General features: G+C 31.2%; 1 protein-coding gene across 1 annotated transcript in view; it reads right to left on the reverse strand.

Moving 5' to 3' along the window:
- The window catches only part of LOC124534479 (calmodulin-binding transcription activator 2), an 88,004-nt gene that overhangs the window by 36,317 nt on the left and 35,572 nt on the right, over window positions 1-16,115 (reverse strand). The window contains exon 2 of the mRNA XM_047110380.1: window positions 11,851-11,986. Coding sequence (XP_046966336.1) covers window positions 11,851-11,970 — 120 coding nt within the window. The 5' untranslated portion in view covers window positions 11,971-11,986. The remainder of the gene's footprint in view (window positions 1-11,850; window positions 11,987-16,115) is intronic.

A 16,115-nucleotide genomic window follows, 5' to 3' on the forward strand; every position in this document is an offset into this window, starting at 1 on the left:
AATTTTATTTCGCTTTTTTTTTCTGCATACGTATAGTTTTAATTACATAGATAATTTATTGGTAATCTACAATCGTTCTACCAGTAATAATGATATTTAAAAAATTTAAAATCATATTTTCCTTCAAATATTTTATTTATACGATTGTTTAATACTTCGATTATAAACACGTATCATTCTAATCAGTCTACGCAGTTCATCGTTTTAAACATTAATATTTAAATATGTTCGTAATTTAATTAAAAATATTTAAATGATTATTACAATATTTAAACTCGTTCATAATAAATATTATGAAAATAATGCTTGTTGCATATATTTCATTTTATTTTCAATTTAAAAAAAAAATTAAAAAAAGAATGTCAAACGTGTTTTTGATCAAAGTAAAATGTAATTGAAATTAATGATACCAAAAAAAAACACTTTTCGAACATCAACTCAAAAAATTTAAAATCTCCAGATCAGCGATATTTTCAATAATAAGAAGAATAATTCTCTCCGATCTTAAATCATGAGAACGTTCGCCGTCGCTCCACCCTTAAGTCACGTACGGCTTGCAGTTTAGAGGCAGTCAAAGCTTGTAGTTGGTATAATTTATCACACGCTCTCTTATCTCGATCAATCACCAATGCTTCAATTTGTACGAGAATCATGTCTAGAGGACGTCTCTCTGATTATGTGAGTTATAACTGAATTTGTTGGGATCTTTTGTATGGTAAAGATATTATTTACTTTAAATATGTAATAAATAGTGAGCTACAAATGTAATGAACGAATGAATTATACTTTATTGCACACCACAAACAAAAGACAAAAAAAAAGAAAGTAACACAAAATTAATAAAATACGAAAAAAGAATATAAAAAAAAAGAAAAGTTAAAAGTGTTGTACAACGGGCGGACTTATAGCCATCTCTTCGATACAACCCACAACAACAAATGTACTAATATATTCAATAAATCCTCCTTTTGATTACCTCTTTGGTAGATGTACCTAATTGACGTTATGACGCTTCAGATACCGAGATCCTAAATTGCAGTCCCAAATCGGGCTGACGAAAAGTTTTCCGTTTAAAAATTCTCAGTAACTTAGAGCTTGGTGAAGGAAGTGACTCCCACGTTCAGAAAATACGTTAGTTCGTCGGTCCTGCACCTGATCTCTTTCTGGTTGTTTCGGATATTAAGAATGCACCTGTGTTTGTGTACATGCTTAAGCAGAACTATAATATGTAGTGAATTGGCTGTTTGTTCCTTTGACCAAAATCTGTCAAATTTTTTGGAGACTTTACGATTACAAACATAACACACCGCCGATTATATAATACTAGTTGTCGACCGCGACTTCGCTTGCGTTGTAGATCTCTACATTTTATTAATTACTATGATTTAGTTATCATATGTTACGAAAAAAGTAACCTATGTCCTTTTTTGGAGTTCAAGTTAATTTTTAAAGTACTTCACGTAAATTTTCATCAAATACAGCTCATTCACTTAGCCGTGAAAGAACTATAAACATACAGACAGAGTTACTTTCACATTTATAATATTATGATATTTGTTATAAGTGATTATCAAATGCATTCTAATGAGAAAAAGTGTAACAACTGAGTTGATGGATGTGGATACCACTGGAACTAACGGTAGCGGTAATAATTTGATCCAAGTGAGTTGACTTTTATGAAGGTATGGAACGAGAAATATATAATTCAAATTTTACGTCAAAGTGTTTTGATAGTTCCATGTCATAATTATTAAACAATTGGATTTTATACACTATTAAATAATTCTGAGTGTTTTGAAATAAATTAAACTCAACCTTGCGTCGAGCGAGGATGTAAACTGGTTGGAATGTTAACTGAAGATCGATTCATATTCAATCGGGCAGCATTGAGTGCTTATTTTGGACTTTAAATTCATCATTCATTCTAAAGAAAAGACATACAAAAATATAGTGAAAAATGTGTGTCGTTTGGAATTCGATCACATTTACAATCTTATATTCAAGCAATGTTAAGTAAGTTGTTCCTCTTGGAAATAGAAGTATAAACCCAGCAATGGAACACATACAGCCTGTTACTTTACCTTTAATTTTTTCTAAAATAAAATGCAAATCGAAGCTAGAAGTCATTTAATTAAATCTCCTAAAGCTATTTATCAAAGTCAATGCATCTTCGTATTCTGAAAATAATTCAATTTTAACTCCGCAGCCTTTTAAAAAGGCATCTGCATCCTCGGAGCCAGTTAAAATATCCACGGCCGTACCTAAAACGCGTACACCTGTTCAAGTAGTCTCTGTAAAATGTTATTTGAGTGTGATTCCGTGTGACATTTCTTACTTCAAGTGTACTGAGTTGGATCTCAGCCAAATATCTGTTTTTCCACCAACCAGCTTAGACGTAAAGGTGTCACAGATCTACGATAAATGAGATCGGAATGTTTGAAGATTGCAGTTACTGAATTGGTGTTTTCCGAAAATTTTATGAATAAATTTCGGGTTCTATATTCTATAGGAACAGTGTACAAATCTTTATTCAACTTATAAAGCGTCTCGAAATACGCTCTGTAGATTTGTGCACAGTTGAAGTCACGTTGTCTTATCATTTCTAAATCATTAAACTTTAAAAAGATAAAATAAGAAATAGGAGGAAAAATATAATATCAATAGATTGAGTAGCAATTAAGAGAAATACAAAAAACAACAACAAAAATCTGAAAATTACCCACTGCTGGGCTAAGGCCTCCTCTCCCTTTTGAGGAGAAGGTTTGGAACATATTCCACCACGCTGTTCCAATGTGTGTTGGTGGAATGTACATGTGGCAAAATTTCGATGAAATTAGACACATGCAGGTTTCCTCACGATGTTTTCCTTCACCGTCGAGCACGAGATGACTTTTAAACACAAATTAAGTACAAACCGTAATCATCGATTAAGATGCTCACGTTCTAACCACTCGCCTAAGAGAAATACGCTATGGAAAAATAATTGTAAATAGAAAATGAACACGTGATATTCTTAAAAGCGATTACGGCACAAATAAAAAAAAGTAACTAGTACAAATTCAAATCGTGTATATTAATTATATTCCTTGCATGTCAAACACTTTTCCGTGATCGTAATAACGATAACATTATTACATATGCAAAGTTTTAACCTTTGTGAATTTTCGCCAGTAACCACCCACCAATCGTTTGACTTCAAAGTTAAAAAATGACTAAAGAAGATCAATATTACTTATTTCTTACTGATACATTTACCACTTAATAGATTTATATTCTGGCTAAACTAAAAGATATTAATCAAATCAAAGTAATATATACTTTATTCAAGTAGATTTACAAGCAATTGTGAATCGTCATTTTACAAATATATTAAGTGAAGCTACCACCGGTTCGGAAAGTAGATTCTACCGAGAAGAACCAGCAAGAAACTCAGTAGTTACTCTTTTTCAACATTTAAAAATTCATTCATATATCCTGCCTGAAAGTCAACAAGTATTAATTCCACGCTTTTTTATCGTCTGTATAATCCTTTGTTGAATGCCTTCTTTACCAATGTATTTTTTACAAATAATTTAAATTTATGAAACGGCAAAGTTAAAAATGTCAATGAAATTTTTGAAATTCAACATGAATGTAACTGATCCACCGTCAAGGTAGCCTTCGAAAAGACCAAGTGGGAAACGCTGGTTTTAATTATCTAATCCCACATACAATTAATAGAAAAAATGTGAAGAAAAAAAATTCTGTAATAAATAAATAACATAAGTGTATATAATCAAAAATGTTTTATGAGATAGGTACATGTTACTTAAAGTAACCAATTATTGAACTAGACTTTGACACTTATATTATTCAATCTGAACACGATTTTATCAGTACTTCATTGTACCGTTCTCTTAAAATATCTAGCTTCATTTTAATTATACTTTACACAAATTGATTGTAAGCATTTCTAGATACTTCAGCTGCGACATCAAAAGGTTCTTATTCCCTATTAACGGAAATATATTTAGTCCGACGCCTGCCCTCTACAACGCTCAACTTTTAATGAAGGCACTTCAAACGCCACGTAGGTTTGGTACCTATGTATAAATTGTAGGGTTTAAGCTTACCAAATGTTGCTTTAAATCGCTTTACTGAGTAACACTGAAGATGATCAAATGTTTTCAATATTTTTTATCAAAATTCAACAAGCGTCAGTAATTCATTTTCAAGAATAGAGAGGAGATAAAATAGTTATCAAATCGCAATTAAAAATCTTTCCATGGATTTGGTGGCTATAAATTAAGTTTGGTATTTTAGTTGCAAAAACAAAGTGATCTTTATTTTTAATCATGCTATTCAATACTTAGCAATATATTAAAAATATACAACTATCTCCTTTGTTCGAAATATATTTAATATGTTGCCAGTATTATATTTACAAATTAAAAATAATATTTGTAGTATCAAAAATATCATAAGATGCCTTATTAGGTGCAGAGATGAGGGCCTTCTATTTTTATTTTCCTTCTTACTGCTCGACGATGTAACATCATATCAATAGGTAGTACTTACCGTACTCAAGGCCCTGCCACAAGTAGCACAATATGTTTGAACATCAGATATATAATGTTACATACGATATACCCTATTCTAAAAAAGCGTCTATTTTGGGAAGTATTTGGTATTCTTGTTTACGCTGACAAAAAAAGTTGTAATAATTAATTAACGTCGATAACATACTAATGTTCCACTGATGAACAAAGACAAGATATAGGATCTCTTTTGTTTAGAACTAAGCTTTATCATGTATCATAACATATTAATGTTAAAAGTTTTAAAAATAAGCCCGTCACAATTCTTCAATGCATGTTGGAATAAGTAGTATTACATCAAATATAAAGAGGTCATGTGTGTAGGAAAATTTAATAAACAAATAAAGTGGTGGTGGTGGTAGTGTTTCAATTGACCATCAATAAGAAAGTGTAATGCTTCTATATCGAATAAAGTTATTTGAGTTTTGAGTTTTTGAGTTTTTGACTAGTGATCACCTGTAAGATACTCATACCATTTACGGTACCAGCTCTTTGATTAATAGTAGGTTGAGCAACTATTCCCTTTATGCGTAGTATAAAAAACCTTATTTATTTATTTTTCGTATCAAACCAAGCATATAAATAAGCCATAGATATACGAGGTAGAAAATCTTCAACTCCGAGCTTTCAAGACGATATTTATATTTTATTTATTCATTTAATACGAAGTATAATATATGCTAATACTAAGGTACTGGATAGTATTACATTTGAAATAAGGGTAGGCGTGTAACTGATTACTTTATTTAATATTTTGTTTTTTTTTTTTTTTTTATTTCAGCTAAACTCTATGCTGCCAGGAATTTAATAATAAAAAACCTCACTTCTTTGCCATAATAGGCATACTATAACGGTATAGTTAAATATGAAAAAAAAAATGAAATAGATTTATAATAAATAAAAAAAAAAAACACAAAAACTCTCGTAGACCTACATACAAGCATAATATTTCCAATACCTTAATATTCCTCGGTTCGCTGAATGTTTAAAGGGTTCTGGTGAATTTTACAAGCACCACACGCATAGGTGTCTTTGAATGGAACTAGTTTAGAACCTAGCTGGCACGCCCGTTCGTACCCACTGACGGATATGATCGAATTACATGAAAACCTTCACCATTTATTTTATATTTTAATTCAAACAAAAATAAAATTCCTTACGAAATTTTCTTAATTATTAAAAATTTAGAAGTGAGTTTGTGTGTCGCGCTTGCTCTTCTTAATTAATTAATACAAAATTTCCTATAAAAATTTTCAGGGCAACAAGAAATTACAAAGGGTAATATTGTCCTGACCAATTTCGGTTACAGTGAGCAATCTTAATTGGAAATTCAATTTCTATAAAGGAAATCAATAAAATCAAAATATCTATTCTATTCAAATAGGCTTTCAAAAGAACTTTTGAATCGTAATTGAACTAAAAACTGAAATGTTAAGTTAAACTATCGGTTTAGAATGTCGATCCTACCGAGAAGCACCTAAGCTAAGCTAAGCTCAGTAGTTACTGTCTTTCAACTATTAAATAAGAGACCAGCTAACTACGCATACATAAGTGTGCGTGCAAAAACAGATGCTCGTTCTATTTCCACACTCTCGTAATCCAATGGAATGGCAAATCTGACAAGAGTTCAGGTTTACCTAATAAAAACCTCCCCTCTTAGCTGGTAGCATTAAAACGATAATAATATCTCTCTATGATCGAGCGTGTAGCAGGGCCTGCAGGATTTCAGTACACCTTTTAATAGGATTAAAAATCTTATCCAAAGCGCTCAATTTGATAGACGTAATGTAAGTATATTTATGTAACTCTTTCCCTGCTTAACATACATAATCGTTTAAAAAAAATGTCATTGTAAGTCTCGACTTCCAAGACTAGCGTAAAGTCCAGCGTAGATCTGCTGATGTTCAGTAAAAATATAAAACGCCCAATTTATTAAAGTTCAAAGTAACAAAACCCATGGTTGACGGTGAGAATATGTATTAGGTATAAACTAAGAATTGAACGAAACATGAAACTCACAATTACATTATTAGTTTTTGACTTAACAGAAAATAGTTAATTATTTCTAAAATAACATTAATCTAACTTAATTGTAAAATTTATTACAAGGATATGTTGCATTCTCACACATAGTTTAAAAGTAATAAAAAAAAAACTTGTAAATAGTTCTAATGCAGGATATATCAGGAGAAGTGGAGGCCTCTCGACGAAAAGGTGGAAATTATTACTCCAGACTGATCCGACGTGAATTGATGGACAGAGATACTTGCCCAAGTTTTGCGAACTTTGGTTACATACACGTCCTTACTGCTCGGCAATCAAGGCTTTCAAAACATGTTATGAAAATAGTAAAAAAAATATTATTTTTTGCGAGGGTAGATGTACATCTCGATTAGTCCCATTTAAATTTGAAAAAGAAAACATTTGGAGTCGATGATTTTTTGTTAAATTTTGATACTATTTAAGAAGAAATAGCTTTATACGAGTATACTGAAATGACAATGACGATCAGTTGGTAATGTGAAACCGAGCGTGATATTTAGCTGTGCCCGTCGCGATCGTCTGATTTACCAAGCGGCGATATGGTGCGAGCTGCTTACGTAAACGAGGTGAGCTGGCATCAAGCCAGGGTTAACAGCTATTGGACTGAAAACAAATGCTCGGATCTACTTGACCGATTCTGACAATTGTTTCGAAAGACATAGTATTAATTTGAGAGCTTCTGTCATCTATACTGATGGGAATCGAGAATGAACGGCTATCAAAGGTCTAGTTGATGCAAATTGTACGATTAATGCTGAGTTTCGTAACAATAAAACAAATAGAGGTACGAGATATCGTGAATAAGATAAAGACGATTTAAATATTAACTTAAAACTTATAAGAAGAAATAACAACAATATTAAAACTAAAAAAAAAAACAAATACAAAAGTAAATAAAGAAATGAATTGAGAGTTCGACCATCTCATCACAGTCGATGAAATTATTAATAGCAACAAAGTATTTGAACATTAAAATTTAAATCATAAATAAAAATCGATTTTTCATCGCTCGTGTACATAAAGCGCAATTTATGAGGCACATATCCCTCTATAGAAAGTACAGGGATCGTAGGTAACGAGGCATTCAAAAGCCGAGTCCGAACCAGACGACCGTTTCTACCTCATAATTATGGCCGCCACAAATTGATGCGAATATATACGATAGGTAAATTTTTAATCCAATAAAATTATTGTGCTGCTAAAAATTTATCCATACAATACGTCTGAACTTTATATTTTACGAGGGATCATACTTTATTCTGCATCGATTTTATATTGACGTAGATTATTTTTTGAATGTATATGAAATCTGAATTCATTAAGCTATATAAATTATAAATATTCTTAATCACAATTACACGAAACTATTCAGTAATATTAGGAAAAATACTTAAATGTATAACAAATTTTGGAATTGCATGTGAAATCACTGTGTTTAACTTATAGTTGGGCTAATACATCACTTCTAACGCCTTGGATAATAGTTTCCTTGGAAAGAAATAAAACGTTTAAAGAAACATTTACAAAGAACATAATGAGCCAAATGAAAAACATAAATAAATAGTTACTCGTCATACGGACCATAAAGTTAAAAAAATAAGAACAGTACATCACGTCAAAAATACAATATTTATCTGGAAATCAGTGATGTCAAAATGTATATCTAGTAATCACAGCGAAGACTTGATGTTAAACACATCGAGATTCATTTAAATCGACTTTTTATTCGATACAATTTACCAAGCGTGTCTTTAATGAATGGTAAAATTCATTCACATATTTTTCATTGGCAAACAAAGCGTCTTTATTAATGAATTCGATATTATAAATACGAATCACAATAAAGAAATACGAAAAGTCTGAAAAGTTTATTACAAAAGCAAATATTAATATATTTATTCGTGCCAAGATGAGGAATGATAAAATAAATAATACAAAAGAAGAAATTAAAATGAAACAAGAAGCCTCTAAAGAAGCCGTAATCGAGAAATGGTCAACTCGGCTATCTTGCACAAACAGTTGAGACGTACAATATAAAGTTTACAGTTCACTCTCTCCGATGCTATCGCCAAAGATAGTGTTCTGGCGACGCAGCACTTTACCGTCACCTGGAGCCTCTCGCCCATAAACAAGTGACAGAGTTGCGTGCCCAAGAAATGCTACCCAAGATATAAGAGGCAGCGAGAAAAAGTTCATAATTCCGAAAAATTATTTTAACACTCACAAAGGTATTTAGTGATTGAATTTTAAAACGTCAAGTTAAGGTACTTTTTGTTCAAACATAGAGTGTTGGAATTGTTCGTCTAAGACAGTCTGCAGATGCAAAACTTCGCAATTAACTTCGGTCTCTTGTATGTTATCAAGTGACAGTTGTGTGTATGAAAAGTTCCGTCCAAGATCCGGGAACAAGGAAGTCTTAACAGAATGTCTGTCTGAATCAACTTTTACATCACAATTCCAGCTTTTTTATATGATGAAGTAAGCACTTAAAATATCCATTTTTGATGATCTTAGAAATTGTCTTAAGCTATTATCTCCAAGTAAATCGAGCAATTTCAATATTTATTTGTTTTCGTCCTTATAAACGTGTAATATTTCTAAAGTAAGCGTACCGTGTTTGCCTCTATCGATATTTTATCTCGAATCCCTCGCAAAGTCGCAGACAGCACGAGTGATAAATTCACCTGAACAAGGTCGCGGTTCGCTAACTACTTCCACCTTTCCTTAATTGGCATCATTCCAAGCTAAGAACAAAACAATGGCGTGCTCTGATACCAGACCGAGAAAACGTGCCACGTGAATTAGAGTGTTCAACTGTTTATATTGGATTTTAAAACGCCCACGCTACACGGCTTAAGCGTTATGAATTGTGTACAAAAGAGGTTTTCACGCGTATTTTTATTATTCTTAATTGTTGTGCCCTATTCAACTTCTCGTTTTCAAAGCGAAAACACTGGTTTCCCGTTATGGGACAATTTACATTTGCACTTATATTTTGCTTACAATATTTTCATATTTTTAACTAGAACTTAATGGGACATTTCCTACGGTACGGCTTACTTTTTGCCAGCTAAATATATATTTTTCCATGAATTAGTGGGTCATGCCAGTACTAATGTTACAAAAATATTTGCTTGTGTAAAACAAGATTATAAAATTTGGTTTGCCTGGTTTATTTTTTTAACAATTCAGTCAAGCTTCTTGAAACCCTTTAAAAGACTATCAATTTAATGATTATTTGATTTGATTATTTGACATTAGTTTTCAAGAGGATAACAACCCAAAGTTCGTTCAATTCAATATTAATAATGAATCATATTCCTAAAATTAATCCAATTAACATTTATATTTTAATAAATTAAACACTACATACACTAAACACTACACCATAACATTTCTTGGTGGTGGCTCTCTGTATAGTCAACAAAATTCTCGATTATAAGTTTACATTAATTATTCTTGTAAATAAATGGTTCAAAAGTGTTTGCAAAATGTTTCAAACGTATGTACTTTTAATGAAATGAAAACGATGTTCATACAGCGAAGTGTACCAGTGATTTATATTTAATATTTTTTCAAGTAACCCATTTTCTTTATAAACAGTTATTCTCATAAGTACTTTCAACGATATTCAACAAAAATTAAAAAAAAAAAACAATTGCGCATCAAATTGATTTGTAAACGATACATATCAAGTCTATTGAAGTAATGAGACACGTCCTTCTCAGAAACTCACATTATCTAAAAATTGAATAATAATCAAATATAGTATCGATATATTACAATTTCAGACTAAAGTATAAACGTTGGCCCCGCGTCCCCAAATCATTAACAATATAAGTGACACCCATCGAAAATAATGAATTCAATAACCGAGCGCATACGAAAAGAATAAAATATAACACATAGACCGCTTTATCGGGTCCAATTAGTGGTTCCCATCCCGTAGTTAATTGGTAGAGATTCATTTGCTTATTCATCAAACCGTTTCGAAGGGGTACTGGTCAACATCAATTTGTTTATGTGAAGGGTGCTTAAATGGGATTTTTGTTGTCTCATTCACCTACCCATTTCCGTTTTTGATTGATTTTCTGGCGACTTATTTCTGACAATCTAATATTCTTTAAAGAATCGAAGAAATGTTCGTCAGCTACGTGATCAAACATTTGATTTACCAAATTTTTAACGTAGTATGACCGACATACCAAAAACGTTTTCAGCTATTGTTTAAGCTGATAGCGTGCAAAAATAACAACCAGGAAACACTACTCAATCAACATTGTGTGGCACCGAAACATAGCTGGCTTAAATTTCCTCATAATCGAGTATTCGAGGCTGCGCTGTTTGCTGACGTCACCCTGCGACCCCAGCTGTCAGCGCCAAATGAGATTCACTGAACTGTTCTGAAAATCTAGCATTGTCTTCAATAACTCCTGAATATTTTCGCGTTCACTTGTCACATGAGTTGGAATTTTTTTTGGTTTCGACGAAATTATTATGAACGCCCATCTGTTTTCGAAATAAACGAATCTTTCATAATATCCAATATACCATTTTAATAGATCAAGCATTACCTTTTTAATTCGTGCAACAGACGACCCTAAATTAATTTGATAAAGGGAAAAAGTAAACAATATAAAACCCTGAACAAGACATGGCGTATTTGTAAAAGCAAAAAGAAATCCTGTATTAGGCTCGCATTAAACGCACATTAAAATATGATAAAAGATAAAAAGGTACCGCAAACAGGCTGACACTCCGCAAACAGGTGTGTTTGTCTGAGATATGGCCGGTGAAAGTTATTTTCCCCTCTGTGATTTCCATTTCGCAAATTATGTTTATAGCATATTTTACTTTTATATCACAATTTTGCTCAGAGTAATTTATACCTACCAATTTTATCGTAAGCTAATATATATTCATAAATACGCGCTATAAGCTAACCATTCCTTTCATTGTCAGTACGCCACCAACTATATGAGCCAAGATACTCTAGATCACTCATCTGTGCCGTCTACGGTTAAATATCTGATGAGTGAATACTGGTAGGCCTTTTCAGTCTAACAGTTACAATTAAGTAAAACCACTATTTAATATGAATACTGTAACTGTACTGTAAAAGATGTATGAAAATTATTTATCTCTAAATGACTAAATCTATTAAGGAAGGAGTTATCCCAAAAAAATTTATCAGGAAATGTAAGTGTTTAAGAAAAGTATAGATGCTTACCTCTGTCCCCTGCACCTTGAGCTTCATATGGTCTTCTCTGGTGGTCTTTCCGTCTTTCCGCTTCTTCCAACAGTACCCATCGCGCCGGTAGCGTACCTTCTTTCGGCTGTATAGAAGCATCGAACCACTTTTGGGCCTGTAACAAACAACAATAAAAATAAACCTGATTCTTTGTCTCTTTCTTATTTTAAATCTTTCTTTCTAATGTCAAATTGATAGATACATATATATCCAATTGGTATTATTGGTTAAATTTCACCAAAAGTAATCCCAATTTAGATCAGCTAATAATTTTGAGTGCTTTTCACTCACGGTAATTTATTTGATAGAAGTATCGACTTTCAACGTATACTCGGCTAAATTTTTTTCAATAAAACACCTGATTGAATGAGCACATTGCTCATCTTTGTGGATCGAAAGATCGCAGATGGATGGATGGTATTACATCGAAATGGATTTGGCAGTAGATTTGGCAAAAGGGAAGCGAATCGCACGTTCTATCCAAACATTTAATCAAATCATCTGAAACAGCGCCAATGTTAAAATATCTTGTTATCTTTCAACTGAGATTACCTATTCAATAGGCACTTAGATCTAGTTCATTCTTGTATAATAAGAATGGAAAAAAATTAAACGACAAAAAATTGGTATAGGTAAATAAAAAAATTAAAATGAGTATTTTTAAATTTGAAAATTTAAAAGACCTATATAATGAGAACTGTATAATCTACCATGAAAATTATATTGGAACTTCTGAATGAATTTGAGTATATAACCGAAAATGAATTTTTAAGAATACTCACTAAATACAAGGGTTTTAGAGACTCTAATCCTCTAAAACCAGACATATTGGTAATAAATGCCGATTTTTGAAATGAAGTCATTAATAACAATATAAAATCAACATTTCAAAAGATTAAAGCAACATTAATTAGTTGTAATTTATTATCGAAAACACGTTCGTGTAGAAATTCAATAATTAAATGATTGTTCATTTGCGGTGTATCAATTTGAAAATTATTTACACGTAACGAAAGGTTATCCAAGAGTCATCTATAACAATTTCCCGCTGTGATTTATCGATCGACTGTTATTACAGTGCGATAAGATATACAAATCATCAATGGATGTGCAATTTCGCAAATTGTTCGGAATTTTATATGTTTTCATTGCTTTTCAATTTATATTGATTGAGTTTTACGATTCAATTAATTTCCTCTCAACTTTCAGACGACATTCGAATCTTCTGAAACTCTTTAAAAAATCGAACCCTTGTTTTTAAAATGTCCCTTCATTTGAGAAATTTTGGAAAACATAAAATATTGGGCAAGTTTTCGATCGAATTTGATGCTTAAAATGTTGCTGTAACAATACCCAAATCGAGACCGATAAATTTCAAATAATATGGAGTTATTTTTACGAGATTACTTTATTACGTTATTAGAAGAGTTATTATGTTCCATATATTATGATCGTCGACCCGATATATAATCGATGTAAAAATGTATTATGGGCCGAATCATCCCGGAAATTGGGGTGTTCGTATCAGACAGCACCTGATATATGGCGTCAAGGTTTTTGATCATAAGTTAAATAAAGAATATATATCAGGTGTTGGGAACCTTGATACCTTTTATTTTAAACCAAATATATGAAAATATAAAGAACTATTAAGAAAGAAAACGGTTCTTAATTCAATACGACAACAATAATCCACTTATCTGCTGATAAATGGTACATCTTTTGCATGTCAGTAAAATAGCTTTTTTATACAACTATACCTTGTCTTTTAAATGTTTAAGAGTCTCGTAATAAAAATAATACAGACGGGTGGATGAAAGTGTAAACAAAATAGGATTGACTGATGCCTGCAAACTCAGAATAATTATCTTCTATTTTTAAGAATAATACGATAACATTTGTAAGCTACATTAATGAGTATTTCTGAGGGTATTCTGTAACAAGAAACTCTAATCTCGCCGTAGAACACGATATGAAATGTCAGACCATATGTAACATTGAGTATAATAAAATTATTAAGCTTATAGAATCAATTCATAATATATAACATCAAAATAGCATTTCACAGCAAAACCGGTGTCGACAATTCATGAGTGACATACGAAGTGAATTATTATGGAATAGCACAGTTGAAGAGAATACGAACTATATCAAATATCGAAACGTTAGTTCTAATTAAGATAAGTGATTCAATAAGCGAATCTTGATTGTAACACAGTCTTATCCTCTCAGATATTTTCTTATACTAATTGAAATGTAGTTCTCAATTTTTTGGAGATTTGAATTCAAATCTTTTAAATAATTCGTAATGTTTTTGTATGAAACCTAGTATCACATTAATTACTGCACCCGTCGGCTGATTTCACATTGAATTATTTGAGTTTGATGACTCAAAATAAATGTAGGGTTTTAATAAGATTACCACTCATCAAGTAACAGGCAACCAACAACAGCAGGATCAGCTGTTTCGGTTTGAAGGGAGTGTGACGTCAAAATATTTATCACAGACATAACAAAATTTAAATAAATGCATAGTGTTTATATAATATTATCAAGAGTAACATTGTTCAACTATCTAAAGTATATAATATCCCGTAATTAAATTTATGAAACTTTCAGCGGTTCTCTAGTTTATTAACTAGGTCAGAAGCTTTTCAAAATATTTACTGCTAACGCGCTTAACGTAACTGTTTTGTGTAGGAGAAATATATAACGCGTAAACTTCTACTACAAGTAATGAAAAATTATAACGGATTTTTTCTTGTTTTGAACTTCAAAATAAATGAAAGTAAATAGATTTAGATAACTTGAAGTTCCTTTTAAATTAAATTTAAAGTTAGAAGACAAAATATTTCAACTGTATCGAAAACTAACTTTGATTTTATCACATCGTCCTGAGGGTAATCAAACATTGTTTTATAAACATAAGTTGACGCAAAACAATTCTAAAACAGGTCTCGATAAATAAACGTTTTTTTTCTTTAAATTTAGAATTCCATTTTATATATTTATTGCGATTCGATATTTGAAAAATGTAATATTTTATTTTTTTTATTGCATATCGTGACCACATGTGCTAATCTGTCGAAACGTCGGGAAAATAATAAAATATGTATCGATGATCGCGGTTAAAAAACGAGTATAAAAATAAAATGGATATGGATGAAATGTGAAGAAAAAACGACATATCTAAAATTGGCTAAACTCTACGATAAAAATTAAAACTATAGATGAATAAAAACATCAATTGGAATGTGACGGAAAACCATGCGTCATTCTTGTATGTCGTTATGACTCTTAAATATAAACACATAAGGAAACAAATATTTGAGTTCTCTAACTGAAAAAAAAAAAAAACAATACAGAAATACACATAATTTTACCAGGAGACGCATCCCGTTTTGAAAAAGGTATTAGTGTATAATGCGTTACGAACAAAATTTGTCGGTGATTTTGTTTGATTTATTTTTAATAGGAAAATAAATTTATTTTAGTAATGAAACTCTGTTTCCTCAATTTTAAATAACTAGCTGAAACTTTATCTATAGTGCGCTGATAATCATACCAATTTACCCTCTTAAGAGGTAAATTAAAAAGGCCTTCATTTAAAGCTTACTCTATGTCCTTACCCGGGAGTCAAACTATGTACACATCAAATTTCATCTAAATCTGTGCAGCGGTTTAAACGTAAAGAGTTAACAAACATATTGTTTTCACATTTATAATATAGTATAGATTTCGTTGACTCTTCGATATCAACGTGTTAAGTACGCTTCACGTTGTATTGTGACCACTTTAATTTTTCTTTAAAAATATACCTCTAATGTTTTATGAACCATCGTTTCAATTCTAAATATTCTTAACTCTATAAAAAAAGACTTGAGCGATCTGACTTTAAAAATCTATTTTAGCTTACCTTGAGGTAAGTTAAAACCTCTACAAACTCTTAAGAGCGTCTTAGTTCATTTGGATCTTGATTTCTCTCTATTTATTTGCCAGAGCCCGAGTTTTGAAAGGTTTCTAAGGTTTTAGTGCTAACTAGCGGAATAAAAATGCTTTTAAACTGAATTAGGACGTTTTTTTATTTTATTTTTTTATAAGAAATATTTCGTATTAATATTTTTGAATACGGTCAGATTAATACTAATGGGAGTACAATAAAAAAAAAAGAAATCGAGATTTTTTTTATATTTAAAATTTTACGTAACACTAAAATAATAATGCTCAATATAATAGATTTACAA

The sequence above is a fragment of the Vanessa cardui genome, chromosome 12, assembly GCF_905220365.1.
Source record: "Vanessa cardui chromosome 12, ilVanCard2.1, whole genome shotgun sequence".
Taxonomy (NCBI): Eukaryota; Metazoa; Arthropoda; class Insecta; order Lepidoptera; family Nymphalidae; genus Vanessa; species Vanessa cardui.